The sequence below is a fragment of the Poromitra crassiceps genome, assembly GCF_964638095.1.
Source record: "Poromitra crassiceps genome assembly, chromosome: 9".
In the NCBI taxonomy this organism is placed as follows: Eukaryota; Metazoa; Chordata; class Actinopteri; order Beryciformes; family Melamphaidae; genus Poromitra; species Poromitra crassiceps.
In genome coordinates this window covers 25,813,348-25,831,570 of record NC_139630.1, presented here as the reverse complement: position 1 = coordinate 25,831,570, position 18,223 = coordinate 25,813,348, and the positions used below count along the sequence as shown (strand labels likewise).

The window sequence follows — 18,223 nt, the reverse complement described above, 5'->3', positions numbered from 1 at the left end:
ACTACTTCAACCTATTGCAGTGGCATCATTACCTGCAGTGTGTAACCACTACTTCAACTACTGCAGTGGCATCATTACCTGCAGTGTGTAACCACTAGTGTAACCACTACTTCAACCTATTGCAGTGGCATCATTACCTGCAGTGTGTAACCACTACTTCAACCTACTGCAGTGGCATCATTACCTGCAGTGTGTAACCACTAGTGTGACCACTACTTCAACCTATTGCAGTGGCATCATTACCTGCAGTGTGTAACCACTAGTGTAACCACTACTTCAACCTATTGCAGTGGCATCATTACCTGCAGTGTGTAACCACTACTTCAACTACTGCAGTGGCATCATTACCTGCAGTGTGTAACCACTAGTGTGACCACTACTTCAACCTATTGCAGTGGCATCATTACCTGCAGTGTGTAACCACTAGTGTAACCACTACTTCAACCTATTGCAGTGGCATCATTACCTGCAGTGTGTAACCACTAGTGTAACCACTACTTCAACCTATTGCAGTGGCATCATTACCTGCAGTGTGTAACCACTACTTCAACCTATTGCAGTGGCATCATTACCTGCAGTGTGTAACCACTACTTCAACCTATTGCAGTGGCATCATTACCTGCAGTGTGTAACCACTACTTCAACCTATTGCAGTGGCATCATTACCTGCAGTGTGTAACCACTAGTGTAACCACTACTTCAACCTACTGCAGTGGCATCATTACCTGCAGTGTGTAACCACTAGTGTGACCACTACTTCAACCTACTGCAGTGGCATCATTACCTGCAGTGTGTAACCACTACTTCAACCTACTGCAGTGGCATCATTACCTGCAGTGTGTAACCACTAGTGTAACCACTACTTCAACCTATTGCAGTGGCATCATTACCTGCAGTGTGTAACCACTACTTCAACCTACTGCAGTGGCATCATTACCTGCAGTGTGTAACCACTAGTGTGACCACTACTTCAACCTATTGCAGTGGCATCATTACCTGCAGTGTGTAACCACTAGTGTGACCACTACTTCAACCTATTGCAGTGGCATCATTACCTGCAGTGTGTAACCACTACTTCAACTACTGCAGTGGCATCATTACCTGCAGTGTGTAACCACTAGTGTAACCACTACTTCAACCTATTGCAGTGGCATCATTACCTGCAGTGTGTAACCACTACTTCAACCTACTGCAGTGGCATCATTACCTGCAGTGTGTAACCACTAGTGTGACCACTACTTCAACCTATTGCAGTGGCATCATTACCTGCAGTGTGTAACCACTAGTGTAACCACTACTTCAACCTATTGCAGTGGCATCATTACCTGCAGTGTGTAACCACTACTTCAACTACTGCAGTGGCATCATTACCTGCAGTGTGTAACCACTAGTGTGACCACTACTTCAACCTATTGCAGTGGCATCATTACCTGCAGTGTGTAACCACTAGTGTAACCACTACTTCAACCTATTGCAGTGGCATCATTACCTGCAGTGTGTAACCACTAGTGTAACCACTACTTCAACCTATTGCAGTGGCATCATTACCTGCAGTGTGTAACCACTACTTCAACCTATTGCAGTGGCATCATTACCTGCAGTGTGTAACCACTACTTCAACCTATTGCAGTGGCATCATTACCTGCAGTGTGTAACCACTACTTCAACCTATTGCAGTGGCATCATTACCTGCAGTGTGTAACCACTAGTGTAACCACTACTTCAACCTACTGCAGTGGCATCATTACCTGCAGTGTGTAACCACTAGTGTGACCACTACTTCAACCTACTGCAGTGGCATCATTACCTGCAGTGTGTAACCACTACTTCAACCTACTGCAGTGGCATCATTACCTGCAGTGTGTAACCACTAGTGTGACCACTACTTCAACCCGGGTTGACAGGAGACCCTTGGCCATTGGGATTGTCCCTTTAAAAAAAGAGTCATCATTTACTAGCAGTGAGGTGTTTTTACACTTCATTCTGCCCACTGTGTTGAGTCTTTCTGGAGGTCAGTGATATGTTACACTTCATTCTGCCCACTGTGTTGAGTCTTTCTGGAGGTCAGTGATATGTTACACTTCATTCTGCCCACTGTGTTGAGCCTTTCTGGAGGTCAGTGATATGTTACACTTCATTCTGCCCACTGTGTTGAGCCTTTCTGGAGGTCAGTGATATGTTACACTTCATTCTGCCCACTGTGTTGAGCCTTTCTGGAGGTCAGTGATATGTTACACTTCATTCTGCCCACTCTGTTGAGTCTTTCTGGAGGTCAGTGATATGTTACACTTCATTCTGCCCACTGTGTTGAGCCTTTCTGGAGGTCAGTGATATGTTACACTTCATTCTGCCCACTGTGTTGAGCCTTTCTGGAGGTCAGTGATATGTTACACTTCATTCTGCCCACTGTGTTGAGTCTTTCTGGAGGTCAGTGATATGTTACACTTCATTCTGCCCACTGTGTTGAGCCTTTCTGGAGGTCAGTGATATGTTACACTTCATTCTGCCCACTGTGTTGAGCCTTTCTGGAGGTCAGTGATATGTTACACTTCATTCTGCCCACTGTGTTGAGCCTTTCTGGAGGTCAGTGATATGTTACACTTCATTCTGCCCACTGTGTTGAGTCTTTCTGGAGGTCAGTGATATGTTACACTTCATTCTGCCCACTGTGTTGAGTCTTTCTGGAGGTCAGTGATATGTTACACTTCATTCTGCCCACTGTGTTGAGTCTTTCTGGAGGTCAGTGATATGTTACACTTCATTCTGCCCACTGTGTTGAGTCTTTCTGGAGGTCAGTGATATGTTACACTTCATTCTGCCCACTGTGTTGAGCCTTTCTGGAGGTCAGTGATATGTTACACTTCATTCTGCCCACTGTGTTGAGCCTTTCTGAAGGTCAGTGATATGTTACACTTCATTCTGCCCACTGTGTTGAGCCTTTCTGGAGGTCAGTGATATGTTACACTTCATTCTGCCCACTGTGTTGAGCCTTTCTGGAGGTCAGTGATATGTTACACTTCATTCTGCCCACTGTGTTGAGCCTTTCTGGAGGTCAGTGATATGTTACACTTCATTCTGCCCACTGTGTTGAGCCTTTCTGGAGGTCAGTGATATGTTACACTTCATTCTGCCCACTGTGTTGAGCCTTGCTGGAGGTCAGTGATATGTTACACTTCATTCTGCCCACTGTGTTGAGCCTTTCTGGAGGTCAGTGATATGTTACACTTCATTCTGCCCACTGTGTTGAGCCTTTCTGGAGGTCAGTGATATGTTACACTTCATTCTGCCCACTGTGTTGAGCCTTTCTGGAGGTCAGTGATATGTTACACTTCATTCTGCCCTCTGTGTTGAGCCTTTCTGGAGGTCAGTGATATGTTACACTTCATTCTGCCCACTGTGTTGAGCCTTTCTGGAGGTCAGTGATATGTTACACTTCATTCTGCCCACTGTGTTGAGCCTTTCTGGAGGTCAGTGATATGTTACACTTCATTCTGCCCACTGTGTTGAGCCTTTCTGGAGGTCAGTGATATGTTACACTTCATTCTGCCCACTGTGTTGAGCCTTTCTGGAGGTCAGTGACAGGGAATTGCAGTGATTCAGATCAAAGGATTGTCACTCACTATAAACTGTACAGCCATTTCACATTTCTTGTACTGTACATACTTGGCCAATAAAGCTGATTTTGATTCTAACTAAACTGTTCGTATAGGAAAGACTCGCAGTAGGTTAAATTGTGTCAAAATACCTACTAATTTAACCTACTACGAGTCTTTCCTATACGAACAGTTTAGTTAATTTATGTCGGTTAGACAAAATGAACCTATTTGGACTGTGATTTTGATTCTGGTCATGACAACGGTCTCGCACATTGGTCTGGTCTTCTTGACTCGGTCTCGGTTTAGGCGGTCTCTCGACCACGACGCTACACAAATCTACACGTTTCAGAAAAATAGGTGCCCTCGAAAACATTTTGCCCGTGAGATTATAGATGCAATCGTTGTACTCGTCTTTCCCAACAACAAAAAAAATCGAATTATTCTCGTAGAGGATGATATTAAGAGTGTTATCCAATTATACGCTGTAAATTATAATAAATCGGTCATTTAAGCGCATATCGTATCATGTTTGGAGGCAGAGTAATTAGATTCCGTTAGTGAGTGTAAGTAATGTAGAGGATTATGTTACAGATTACAGTTTCAATCAGGTAATCAGCGATCTGTAACAGATTACATTTTGAAAGTAGCATCCCCCGCCCCCGACCACGGCTGCAGCTCCCCGCCTCTCCGTTATTCTGTCAGGCATATTATGCTAATTCCAGGCAATTAAGAGGCCTGGTGTCATTCCCTCTCTTCTCCCTCTTCTCCTCAGCATCAACACATCCCCGCTGTGACTTTTGTCAAGCGTCTGTACGAGCGTGTCAAGAGCAAAGATGCTTAAGACGGGGAAATTATTCACAACAATGTGAACGCGTGCTTTTTGACACGTACACATCTTGCTGCTCACAACACAATACACGTGTGCGCGTTTTGTCACGATAGATACGCTCGCATCTCTAGCAGCCGCGGCGAGGAAAATTGTCACATTTTACCTCGCTCGTGTTACGCATAGGCTAAATCTGGAAGCGCGCACGCACGCACATTGTATGTTTTTCTGACTTCCTGTAAGTGGCGGTGGCGCCGACGCTCGAGTCGCACCGCGGCGGTCACATATTCACTCCCGAGAGACGACTGTCTAAATAATTCACCCAGAGTCGTGTCTGTATGGGAAGAAGAAGCGAAAGCCTGTCGGATATTCATATAACTTATTAATTTTCCATTTTCAAACCTTGAGGTGCACTTCATCATCCTGTTCCCAATTTTTTGGCGTGATGCGTGACTGATTCTTCTCAGAACATTGTACTAGTTTACAGCCAAATTGATCTTCTTGTGCCTGTTGCCGCTCCCTGCAATTGTTTTCCCTCCTCATTCTTCATTCATCACTGAGGTTTATTGACCCTGCAGGGGCAGATTATTTATTTAGAGTTTGCTTATAGTTTACTACTCGCACCCCCCTCTCTCCCTGCCAGTCCCAGCTACCCCCCCCCCCTCTGTCCCTGCCAGTCCCAGCTAAACCCCCTCTCTCCCTGCCAGTCCCAGCTACCCCCCTCTCTCCCTGCCAGTCCCAGCTACCCCCCCCTCTTTCCCTGCCAGACCCAGCTAAACCCCCTCTCTCCCTGCCAGTCCCAGCTACCCCCTCTCTCCCTGCCAGTCCCAGCTACCCCCCCTCTCTCCCTGCCAGTCCCAGCTACCCCCTCTCTCCCTGCCAGTCCCAGCTACCCGCTCTCTCCCTGCCAGTCCCAGCTACCCCCCCTCTCTCCCTGCCAGTCCCAGCTACCCCCTTCTGTCCCTGCCAGTCCCAGCTACCCCCCCTCTCTCCCTGCCAGTCCCAGCTACCCCCTCTCTCCCTGCCAGTCCCAGCTACCCCTTCTCTTCCTGCCAGTCCCAGCTACCCCCTCTCTCCCTGCCAGTCCCAGCTACCCCCTTCTCTCCCTGCCAGTCCCAGCTACCCCCTCTCTCCCTGCCAGTCCCAGCTACCCCCTCTCTCCCTGCCAGTCCCAGCTACCCCCCTCTCTCCCTGCCAGTCCCAGCTACCCCCTTCTCTCCCTGCCAGTCCCAGCTACCCCCTCTCTCTCCCTGCCAGTCCCAGCTACCCCTTCTCTCCCTGCCAGTCCCAGCTACCCCCTCTCTCCCTGCCAGTCCCAGCTACCCCCTTCTCTCCATGCCAGTCCCAACTACCCGCCTCTCTCCCTGCCAGTCCCAGCTACCCCCTCTCTCTCCCTGCCAGTCCCAGCTACCCCCTCTCTCTCCCTGCCAGTCCCAGCTACCCCCCCTCTCTCCCTGCCAGTCCCAGCTACCCCCGCTCTCTCCCTGCCAGTCCCAGCTACCCCCTCTCTCTCCCTGCCAGTCCCAGCTACCCCCTCTCTCTCCCTGCCAGTCCCAGCTACCCCCTCTCTCTCCCTGCCAGTCCCAGCTACCCCCTGCCTGTGTTATTAGGCTGTATTCTCTAACCTTTCCCTCCCCTTTATTATATCTCAATTCTCTATGTTTTTTTTTTTTTATATATATATTTTTGGGGGCATTGTATGCATTTTATTCACATACAGTGTGAGAGAAACAAGAATGTATGGGAGGGAGAGAGGGGAGGACATGCAGCAAATGACCAGATTCGAACCCTGGTCGCTGCCTCAATTCTCTATGTTGGTTGTCATAATATTATCTACCCAGATCTGTCCTTCCTTGGTCCTTGCTAGGTCAGTGATGGCCCAACGGTTAGAGAAGCGAGCTTATGACCGGAAGGTCGTCGGTTCAATCCCCGGCGACCGGCAGGATAGATCTGGGTGGAGAAAGTGAAAAGGCAGTGCTTGCCCCTCCCTCATTACCACCACTGAGGTGCCCTTAAGCAAGGCCCTTAACCCCAACTGCTCCAGTGGAGCTGCTCAGTGGCCAGCAGATCAGACTGTGGTTGTACTGGTCAGCTTCCAGGTATGAATGTGTGTGTGAATGGGAACAGGGCACTCCTGAAAAAGAGAGCATTGCTCTCAGTGAGACTCCCCCTGTATAAATAAAGGTAATAAAAAGAAAAAAGTGTCTAATGTGAAGTGTTTTTCCTCCGCTTTCATACTTTCATGGTCAGTGCTTGTTTAAGTTTTTAAATTGTATTCATGTATTCCTCTCGTACCTGTAACACTCAATCTGTCATCCCATCGTTCTCCAAGGTTCAAGTATTCTGACTCTCTTTTCTGTCTCCCAGATATTTTGGTGTAAGTATTTCTCCAGGGTCATAGACAAGCTAGCCTGACGGAGAGGGCACCTCTTACCTTAATAACATCTGCCTTGTGTAGAAAAGCTTGAATACTCAAGTGTGCTCACCTCTCTTTGACTCTTCTCTCCATCTCTCTTTCTCTCTCCCCCTTTCTCTCTCTCTCTCTCTCTATATATATATCTCTCTCTCTCTCTCTCTCTCTCTCTCTCTCGTGCCTTCTGTCTTTTTCTGTCTCATTTCCTCTCTGCTGATGCGTGTTTGACAAGCTCTTTTGTCTCCCTTACTTGCAAATCTCAAGCGAGCTGCTTTTGAGAGTCAGTATTTCCACATTTGCCATAGGGATTCCTGTGGCAAGCCTCTGATTGGCTGAACTGTTACGGAAGTCCGTCCCTCTGCGTGCATATTCGTAACCTTGCTTGCAAGATGGATAACCTCGCGAGATCAAAAGTGATTCTCTCGACGTAATCCATCTTGTCATGCACAGGCAGTTAAGATGATTGGTCCGAACCATGGCCGGCTCGACGAATCAGCGGCAGCCTTAGGCGGGCTTTCTGTGTGACACACATGGTCTTTGTAGTTCTTTTCACTCGTCAACATGGCTGCTGCCGCGGAAGTGACAGGCAGTCTGAATGAAATTGAATGTAACGTTCCCAATTCTATGTATTAAATTCTAAAAAACGACCCTCAACATTTGGGAAGGCTAAGCCACACAACTAGTTCGTTATAATCGAACCTCATGCTTCGAAGGCGACTTTACGACGGTGAGGACTCAATCACTCTTACATGCACAGGCCATGCACCTTCCTCCGGTCGCAAATGTGACGTCAGAGGCATGGCGATCTGATTGGTTGAAGTTAACACGCACCAGCGGTGATAGACAGATGGATCATCCAATCACCTGCCAAGTAGCTTGGAAAAAGTGCCCGCCTCCGTCAGCGGGTCGGGTTACTGCATTCCCAGATCGACTGGTTTAGTGAAATGTAATGTGGAGCTAAACCGTCCATCTGGCAGCGTCAGGTTAGCATATTCATGCATTGTTCAAAATGTACCACCCCACGAGTTGCGTCCGTGGGTTGTTCAATTCATATGTCTGTCACGCATTTTGTTTTATTTGTTTTAGTTAGTGTCCTCTAGAGAGAGAGTGGCGTCAGCGGAGGACCAAAATGCGTGACTCATTAGCCAATGAACGAAAGGGGTCTCGCGCTACTTTTGAATGCTAAAAAAAAAGCTGAAGCTAAAGCTGATAATGTACAATTTGATTAAAAAAAAAAGACTTTCAAAGTACAACACAAACTGTCCATTTTGCTGCAACTTCGACAGTGCTGCTTAATCCAGGACCTTACTTCCTGGAACTCTTGAGAGTAAAGAACTGGTCCATTGGAGTGAATGGAGATGTCGCCACTCTTCTATATAGACGACTCTGGTTTGAGTCTTATGGGGCGGTCCTTAACGACTTCTCAACGAGTTGTGCACCAGCCGTAGATATGTGTCGATGATGGCGGGCTACTTGCCTGACTAAGTCCTGGCTGTCTCTCTCGCTCCCTCAGACGCTCCGACGGTGGAGCCGGTGGCCATGGAGCTGCGTCAGGGCCTGGGCAGGCCCGTGGTGATGACCTGCAGGGTGCTGCGGGCGCACCCGTCCCGCGTGCTGCGCTTCGAGTGGCTGCTGTCCAACCGGCTGCTGCACGCCGGGGCCTTCGCCGACCAGCGGGACGAGACGGAGTACACCATCCGCAGCCTGAACCGCGACGGCTGGGGCGAGTACACCTGCAACGTGATCAACGAGGCCGGAGCGGGAAAATGCACCTTCCATGTTACAGGTACAGTGTTCCTTCCCTTCATCCCCGCCATTTTCTCCCAAATTTGTACTTGGCCAACTCCCCCTGCTGCTGTCCTGGTCATTGCTCCATACCCTCTGCCGATCTGGGGAGAGCCATAGACTAGCGCACATGCTTCCTCTGATACATGTGCTAGCCGCTTCTTTTTACCTGACACCGAGGAGTTTCACTGGCAGAAGGTAGCATGTTCTGCCAGCTATGAACGGAGCAGGATCACGCTATTCCCGAGGCGAGTGCTTTTACATCTACTGTACACCGACGCTTCGCAGATGCCCGCACAGTTTGACGTGTTTCTTTATATATAATTTGGGCTGTTTTTTGTTTTGTTTGTTTTGGCATTTTTTTCATTAGGTGTAATGTGTGCCTATAATATGATAATGTGTAGTTATTATGTGTAGTTAATAATTAAATGTGAGTAGTGTAGTAATTATAGTAATGAAATGATTAAGTGACGAGTAAAATGTAGTGAGTAAACAAAGTTTGGTGAGTAAAATGTATCCCCTTTTGCGCTTGATGGTAGTCGTTTGGCGTCCATCCTCGTCAGTGGTCATCTGCATGTCTTCAACATGCATTACTGTGATTAGACTGTCCACCGTGTATTTTCTTAGACGGCTGAAATCGGTTCTTCAAAGATGGAACAGTGCTCGTCAGAGTGTGTTTCTGGGCTGTGCCTGCCTCTGCGTGTGATGGACAATTGATTGAGGAAGACAAAAAATAAAAAAATACTCGCGACGGAGCGTATTGCAGGCGGAGATTTTAAATGACAGTTGACGTGAGAAAACAGTTGGGGGAATACACATTCATTCCCCTCCTGCGTTTTATTTGATTTTATTTTGTTATTTCATTTTTAGATTGCCCACACTGCTTTTCCACCAGGAGCAGCAAGTGTCCATCTCCTCGTTGGTTTGTTATGACAGGACCAAATGAGTTTGGCTGCGTTGAGTGACCGCAGGAAACCTGGCCAAGGTTTCAATCTCCTAGACCTCCCCATTAGAGACCCGGTCGGAGCTGCAGGGTCAGCGGAGGAGTATTTGTCACGTTGATCCTCCGCCACTTAAAGTCGCTCTCCTCCTCTGAGGCTGTCCATTACTCTCCGTCTGTCCCCCCTGTCCTCTAAATCTCTGTCTGTCCCCCTCCTCTAAATCTTAGCTTTGCAACCTTTGTCTCTATATTTCTTTATCCTCCTCTCTCCTTTTTCCTCATTCTGCTTCTTTTCTCGTCTCCCATGACTCTCTCAGAGATGGACACCCCCCTGTGTGTGTGTGTGTGTGTGTGTGTGTGTGTGTGTGTGTGTGTGTGTGTGTCATAAATCAGTCCTCCCTACTGATACAGGTTGAGCGGAGACAGACGCAGATCGTCCCCGCCAGCCATTTGTTTGTCTCCACAGGGCTGGGTTCTGCCTGCTATATCGCTCACCCCCCCCCCCCCCCCCCCCCCCCGCCCTGTATCTCCTCTCTCGCTTCTATCCTTTTCATCCTCCATCCCTCCTTCTCTCTCTCTATCTCCCTCCCTCTCTCTCTCTCTCTCTCTCCATCACGCCATTTCCTCCCGCCCAATGCTCCAGATTCCCACCATCTGGACTCAGTGGCTGCCAAAGGTATGGAGGCTCTGTTAGTAACCCCCTGAGTGCAGGAGAATGGTGCAGAAAATCCACTCCGGTCCTCCCAACCATCCATCCATGAAATCTGGTGTGGCCCATTCCCTTAACTCTCATCCTATTTTCTAAAACTTCATAGGCCGCAATATGAAATCAGCGTGATTCTGTGCTGGCGACAATGACGTGCGAGGGAGTTGACCTGTTTGAACTCAAGCAGCATCATCTACTGGCGAGACAGTGAATGCACATTGGCAGATAGCCGCCGTTCTCTATCGCTTGTGAACCCGCTCCAGGACGAGGCTCGCGATGAAATGTGTGTTTCGCCCCATGTAGTTTAGACGGTAGCTACTTCAGAGAGTGGCGACAGGTGGGCGATGTCTCTGCCCGAGCTACACGCACATTTTTGGGGGGGTGGGTTCCTACATAGTCAAAACATATTAGTTAGGATTTTTTGGCCCTGAAATCCACAGTGGGTCGATTAAACTCAAGTATCCAGCCGCTCTGCCGTGGGGATACACACATGGCCAGCAGACGTGCACACAAAACAGCCCAAATTCGGGCAGCGGGCCATGCTTAGGGCTGCGTAAACGCCATCGGCAGGCGAGTGTGCGTGCACGCGCCTGTGCCAGGACATGGGGACATCTGCGGAGGGAGGGAGTCAGCTGTAATGGCCAAGTTGGCCATTATGCCATGCCAGGGGATAGACTCCTCAGAGGGAAGTAAAGTTGGCCGTTTAAGCGATGCCAGGGGATAGACTCCTCAGAGGGAAGTAAAGTTGGTCGTTAAGCCATGCCAGGGGATAGACTCCTCAGAGGGAAGTAAAGTTGGCCGTTAAGCGATGCCAGGGGATAGACTCCTCAGAGGGAAGTAAAGTTGGCCGTTTAAGCGATGCCAGGGGATAGACTCCTCAGAGGGAAGTAAAGTTGGTCGTTAAGCCATGCCAGGAGATAGACTCCTCAGAGGGAAGTAAAGTTGGCCGTTAAGCCATGCCAGGGGATAGACTCCTCAGAGGGAAGTAAAGTTGGCCGTTACGCGATGCCAGGGGATAGACTCCTCAGAGGGAAGTAAAGTAGGCCGTTAAGCGATGCCAGGGGATAGACTCCTCAGAGGGAAGTAAAGTTGGTCGTTAAGCCATGCCAGGAGATAGACTCCTCAGAGGGAAGTAAAGTTGGCCGTTAAGCCATGCCAGGGGATAGACTCCTCAGAGGGAAGTAAAGTTGGCCGTTACGCGATGCCAGGGGATAGACTCCTCAGAGGGAAGTAAAGTAGGCCGTTAAGCGATGCCAGGGGATAGACTCCTCAGAGGGAAGTAAAGTTGGTCGTTAAGCGATGCCAGGGGATAGACTCCTCAGAGGGAAGTAAAGTTGGCCGTTAAGCGATGCCAGGGGATAGACTCCTCAGAGGGAAGTAAAGTTGGCCGTTAAGCCATGCCAGGGGATAGACTCCTCAGAGGGAAGTAAAGTTGGCCGTTACGCGATGCCAGGGGATAGACTCCTCAGAGGGAAGTCATCTGTACCACTGAGCTTTGGCAGCACCGCCCGCTCATGGGGCCCTTGAGTCTCAGCCGTGTTTTGAGGCTGCATTCAAACTCTGTCGTCAAAGTGGGAAAAACGATGGTCCAGTCACTGGGGAGCGCTTTGGCATGGCCGGGGCACGGAACACTTGCGAGTGTGAAAGCCAACCGTTTCCGAACCACATAGACAACACACGGGCGAGGATAAACTCCAGGCATAGTTGATGACGGAAGTGCACTCTGTTACGTTTCCGAGCGCGGAAGAAATGCTGTCATGTGAAAGCTGACCAGCGGGGGAGAGGGGAGGAGGGGGGGCAATCATTCCCAGGTGCAGAACAGAACGGAACGAAAGCAATCGTTCCCAGTGAGAAAGCACCCTTACTGGACATGTATGCACTGCCTCATAGCACCTACATGTATGTCCTGTATGTCCTGTTGGAGCAGAACTGGGCTTTGTGGCACTTACGTCTCATATTGTTCTCTCCTGACTAGATCCGGGCTTGTGTCGTATTACAATCTCATACGTGGCTTTGGATAAAAGCAGCCGCCAAATGGGAAATTGTAATTGCAATTTGGCGCTGATGGTCTTCCTTCACAACAGCTAAATTGAAGTGATTAGAGGGTGTGAAATTAGAAGAGCGGGTCCACTCATCCCTAACCCCCAAACACCCCCCTACACACACACACACACACACACACACACACACACACACACACGCGCACACACACACACATGCACGCACACGCACGCACACACACACACACACACACACAAACACACACAAACACACACACACACACACACACGTACACACACACACACACACACACACACACACACACACACACACACACACACACGTACACACACACACACACACACACACACACACACACACACACACACACACACACACACTCTCTCTCTCTCTCCATTGAAAATCACAAAAACAATACGGTTTTGCTGGAATTGAGACAGAACCATGAAAAGAAAAATGACACATCAAACTTCACACAAAGAAGTGGAAAACATGTTTTCTCCTCATTTCTCTCTTGGTGCCTAAATCCTCTTTTTGGCCGCCTCTCTTGGATCTGAAACGGAGAACAAGGAGTTTCTCTGGGACGTTGTTCACAAGTTCATTGTTTGGATTGTGTGTGAGTGATTGCTCATGAAAAGAATTCTGATACTGTGTCACTGTGGTGCTCCAGTTTCCCTTTGTTATTGCAACCACTGTTGTCTTAACAATGTCGAAATCCCAAGTACAGTATGGATCAGAGATTGGTTGCAAAGAGAGATCTGTAGGATTTCTGTGTGTGTGTGTGTGTGTGTGTGTGTGTGTGTGTGTGTGTGTGTGTGTGTGTGTGTGTGTGTGTGTGTGTGTGTGTGTGTGTGTGTGGAAAAGACATACACACACACCCTCTCACTATCCCTCTCTCCCTTTGCAAACTGCATTTCTGCATTCGCTCTATTTAAATTATTAATAATTTTATTTCCCTCATTCCCCCCGCATGCATTTGTTTTTAGTTATTCCATTTTGCCCCATATTTAATTCTCTTGTCATTTTCTTTCTATCATCCAGTATCAGTATAGTTTTTAGTTTTCTCGACTTCTTGTGTGAATTTTGGTTTTCGTTAACACACGTGAAAGAAGCAAACGGTCAAAGTTGAGCAATTTAATATATAGGTGCAAAGTTTAACAGACTAACGTTTCGACACAAACAGTGTCTTCCTCAGAGTCAAACGTCTCTGTGTTTAGTTAGTGTGTGTGGTGTGTGTGTGTGTGTGTGTGTGTGTGTGTGTGTGTGTGTGTGTGTGTGTGTGTGTGTGTGTGTGTGATTGTTTAGCAAAGCAGCACAATCTAATTTCTTCTTTTCACATTTCAAGTAAAAAAAAATACCAATCTAAACTAAACTCATCTTATACCTTCAAGCCTCAACAACATACCTCTAACCTCAGGTGTTTTTAAACCTCATCATCGGCCAGCCTGCAACTGAAACGAGACGTGTTTGAAATTGGCCTCGGCCGCCGGGCTTCTTCATCATGTATTGTTGCTCTTGTCAGCCACAACAAGTGCGACCCGTGGCCCATTTTGAGTGCCAAACTGCGGTTTTTAAGAAACTCCCGATCCATCCTTTTCATATTCTATGGGCCGTTCACCTGGGTCCACTTCACTTCACTACTTCCCTCTCCTGCAGTAGATGAAGGATGATGTTGAAGACTTTGCTCGGGCTCAAAGAGACAGTGTGACGTTGATGGATTGCTATTAATGGCTGACATTACATGGTCAGAGGGAAAAGGCAGCATATGAATAATGATATCAATGATGTGGCTAAAAGTCTGTCAGGCTTGAAGGACAGACACCATCTATTCTGGGTTGCTTTACGTCCTGTTCTGTTCTGTCCTTTTCTCTTCTCTGTTCTGTCATATCCTGTTCTTTTCGCTCCCGCTTTGTCCGAGGAAGAGAGTCACAATGATTTAGGACAAACGGAACTCAATCACAATCCAGTGGTGTAGGACTCGAGTCCAGGAGCCGGATTCAAGTCGTGACTCGTGAGTCGTGAGTCGACTTCCACTTGAGCACTGACGACTCAGACTTGGACTCCACCATTCGTGCTTTCGGACTTGGAAGTTGGAGACGAGGACTCAGACTTGTTGATAGAAAAAAACTGTTTTTTTTTTGTATTTGTTAGTTGTTTTTTTATAATAAGCCCTAATAATTTGGCATAAACTATTGATAGCTATATTATCGATGCTGTGGCATCTCAATTCCATGCAGGAATTCCATTCCAGGGCAGGCACGTGTGTTCCACCTACTGTACATGGGGATTCAGAGCACTGGAGTCCATTTTGGAACTTGAGACTCAACCTTGATCACTCAGACTTGGACTCAGGTAATGGGGACTTGACTCTGACTCTTCTTTGGTGACTCGGACTTCAACACTGGGGACTCGTGACTCGATATAGTGACTCGACTACAACACTGATCAGAATATTTAGAAATATATATATATTAGATATATTAGAAACCATTCTGTTCTGTGTTGATTTTTTGGAGATGAGGAAGAGAAGGAGAAATTAATTGAAGAGTTGAAATAGTGATGCGTAGCATAGTGGGCCCAAAATGTTTCTCTGAAGAGGAAACCATATTTGCACTTAAAGTGATAATATGGAAGATTTCAGTTTTCTTGTCTCTGACAACACCAATGGCCATGAGCAGTAATTGCAGATAAGATCCACACAGTGGCGCATATGTGATGTGAAGAGGTTTTTCTTCTTCTTCTTAATACATTCAAGTTGGCCATTGGGGGCGGTAATGCAACGCTTGGACGCCAACCGCACACACGTCTCAAAAGAAGAAGAAGTTGCTCAGCGGACCCCACTGGAGATCGCTATGACACGTGGGCGGCTGAGCTGTGTGTGTGGATGTGACATTTGAGTTGTCAAAAGGGAAGAAAAGGCTCGCTCCTGGCCAATCCTGGCGCTTGACTGCCGCGTAGGCGGGCGCAGGGTGTGTTCTGCCCAAATCTCCAGTGGGATCATAGTAATGCGGAAACAACCGCAACTTGCTCCGACTCCGCCGGCGCCTACCCTCTCTGGCGGGTGCTGGCTGATGGGAAACGAAACACGTCAAGAACTGTGCTCCACTTGTGGTATCTTTTTGTTTTTTTTGTTAGAGGGGAGGGGAAAGTGTCGCCACAGACACAAGTTCATAAATGTTGCAATACAGAGAGAGGCAAGGGCTTCCATCAATGGGCCATAGGCTCAATCACCACTGTGTTAACTCAGTTGACGATATATAGTGACTTTACAGACATTTATTTACATGAAAATCTTTTCCGTATTATCACTTTAAACCCTTCAAAATCCAAAAGGAAAGTATGCAAACAAGGTCAACTTTTGCCTGAAGCATTTTCCTGAGCTGTGATGAGTCATTGCGTCGGTTCTGCTGTTATAAACAGAATTTAAACAAATCAATTAGGCATGTGTACTAACGATGTTTCATGTGGGTTAGGTAACGTGTGCTTCACCACACACAAGGTATTATTAGAACTCAGGCCATTTCACACCATCACATTGTATATTTGAATCATGTTGTGCAATAGTGAATTTGTGACATTAGTTTTCTTCCTTAGTAAAAGTACTGTGAGAGATGTCCTTTCATAATAGATCATTATATTAAATATCTATATCTTTTGAAAGGAAATGTCTCGCTGTACATTCACAGAAAAGGCAGAACAGGGAGCACGGTGGCGCAGTGGTAAGCGCTGTCGCCTCACAGCTAGAAGGTCCTGGGTTCTAGTCCCACCTGGGACGCTGTGAGCGTTGGAGGAGTGCGTGCCCATCAGCATGTCCTCGAGTGCCCGCCGCCCGGGTGGGGTCGTCAAAAAGGGCCTTTCTGTGTGGAGTTTTGCATGTTCTCCCCGTGCCCCCTGGGGGTTTCCTTCATATAGGAACCCCTCACCAAAACATGCAATATCCTGGTCGCTGAAGTGGTGCCTCCTCTGGTCGTTCGGGGCGCCTGTTCGGAGGGAGGGGAACTCGTTGGAATAGCGCGATCCTCTCACGTGCTATGTCCTACCGGTGAAGCTTCCCCTGTCAGGTGAAAAGAAGCGGCTGGCTAACTGCCCATGTCTCAGAGGAAGCATGGAGCCAGTTTCGGCTCTCCCCAGATTGGCAGAGGGTGGAGCAGCAACCAGGATAAATCAGTTAAAATTAGCACTAATGGGGGATAAAAATTGGATTAAAAAAATCAGGGGGGGGAAGGAAAATGCTACTACTGTCACAAATGTACTATGCCACTGTTGTATAGGCTACTATATACAATGTAAGGGTTTGAAATGGCCCTTACTTATAATAATACTTTATATAGCACATACCTGTATTAAAGGTACATACAGTAAGTTATATACGTAAGGGATAATCGACTCCACCTGTGTGCGTTAAACAGCTTTAATGTACGACCACCGGACGCCACGAAGTGCATTAAAATTATTTAACGCACACCTAGGAGTTGAATATCCTGCTTATACCATGGTCATTTGCGGCTGTAGGCGGGGGCGGCTGTAGCTCAGGAGGTAGAGCGGGTCGTCCACTAATCGCTTTGGATAAAAGAGGTTGGTGGTTCGATTCCCGCCTCCTCCAGTCTGCGTGTCGAAGTGTCCTTGGGCAAGATACTGAACCCCAAATTGCTCCTGATGGTGTGCTAGCCCCCTGCGTGGTAGCCTGCCGCCATCGGTGTATGAATGGGTGAATACTGATTGTAAAGCGCTTTGGATAAAAGCGCTATATAAATGCAGGCCATTTACCATTTGCCAACAATTTAAAATAAAAGCATTCACAAATTGAAAAGCCATAACTCTGTTTACCTAGCAACACTTGGGAAACCGACTAATACCTGCAACAATTATTACCATCCACTCAGCTTCTCATGCAATGTGTTTGCTTTTCCAGTAAATAGGACAAACCTTGGGTACGAGCCGGTATGGCACAGGGAGTCTAGTCTGCTCAGCTCATAGAACAGGGGTGCCCAATATCGCGATCGACCGGTCGATCGCGAAGGTAGTGTGGTCGATCGCATGGCATTGAGGGGGGGGATATACACTGTTTTCCACTGTATACTCAGTGTATATATATATAAATAAATATGTTTGGTAGATCACTTTGACTTGGTCATTTTAAAAGTAGCTCCCAAGCTGAAAAAGTGTGGGCACCCCTCTCATAGAAGAACCCTTTAATTGGCTCAGCTGAGCCAAAAAGCTAACGTTATGCTGCTAGCAATTTTCAAAGTCAATAACATTTCATAGCATTGACAACAGTAGCCAGTATGTTTAAAGGGATAGTTCGGTTTGTTTGAAGTTGGGTCCTATCAGCTAGTCAGATACACTAACGTAATTAGGTACAGTGTTCTGGACGCTGAGCGCAGTGTCTAACGAGAAACCGGGCACCCAGAGGAGCAGCCTCGCGCAGCCTCACCAGCTTTTTCTCTCTCAGTACTGGGGGTCAACAACTAAAACGTAATTTAGCCACCTAAAACACCTAAAACAACGCCCACCTAAACAAATCGATATCTGTGTACATGCACGCTCTATTTTGACAATTTTCAGCGCTTTACTTTTCCGCAAAACAGCAGTTTCATTCGGCACTGCTTTTTCTCCCAGCCGTACAACTACCGTATTCCTCCGCTAAAAGCCTGCACAGAGCACAGAGCCGCGGTTTACAAAACAGGAAGGCTTAGAAGAGAGATAAAACACTGACTTACTTTAGAGACAACAAGTCACCTGGCCTCTCTGGTCTGGGTCGTTTTCCACAATTTATCCTGCGAATGGTGAATAAGGTTTGCAGCCAGGGCACCCAGGCATTTAGACAGCAGGCGCATCTCTCTGCCTGTTCACTCTCTGCAAAAGTTCCTCTTCTGTATTCTCTCTGGTTCATAATTGTATCCTCTTGTCACCAAGGTGAATGGCATATCATCCT

At 47.6% G+C, this 18,223-nt stretch overlaps 1 protein-coding gene across 1 annotated transcript in view; it reads left to right on the top strand.

Annotated features, from left to right (window-relative positions):
• Nucleotides 1–18,223, top strand: part of LOC310782225 (MAM domain-containing glycosylphosphatidylinositol anchor protein 2) — a gene marked incomplete at both ends in the record, with an annotated part of 178,161 nt that overhangs the window by 102,203 nt on the left and 57,735 nt on the right. The window contains one exon of the mRNA XM_083642908.1: nt 8,349–8,621. Within this exon, the coding sequence (XP_083499034.1) occupies nt 8,349–8,621 (273 nt within the window). The remainder of the gene's footprint in view (nt 1–8,348; nt 8,622–18,223) is intronic.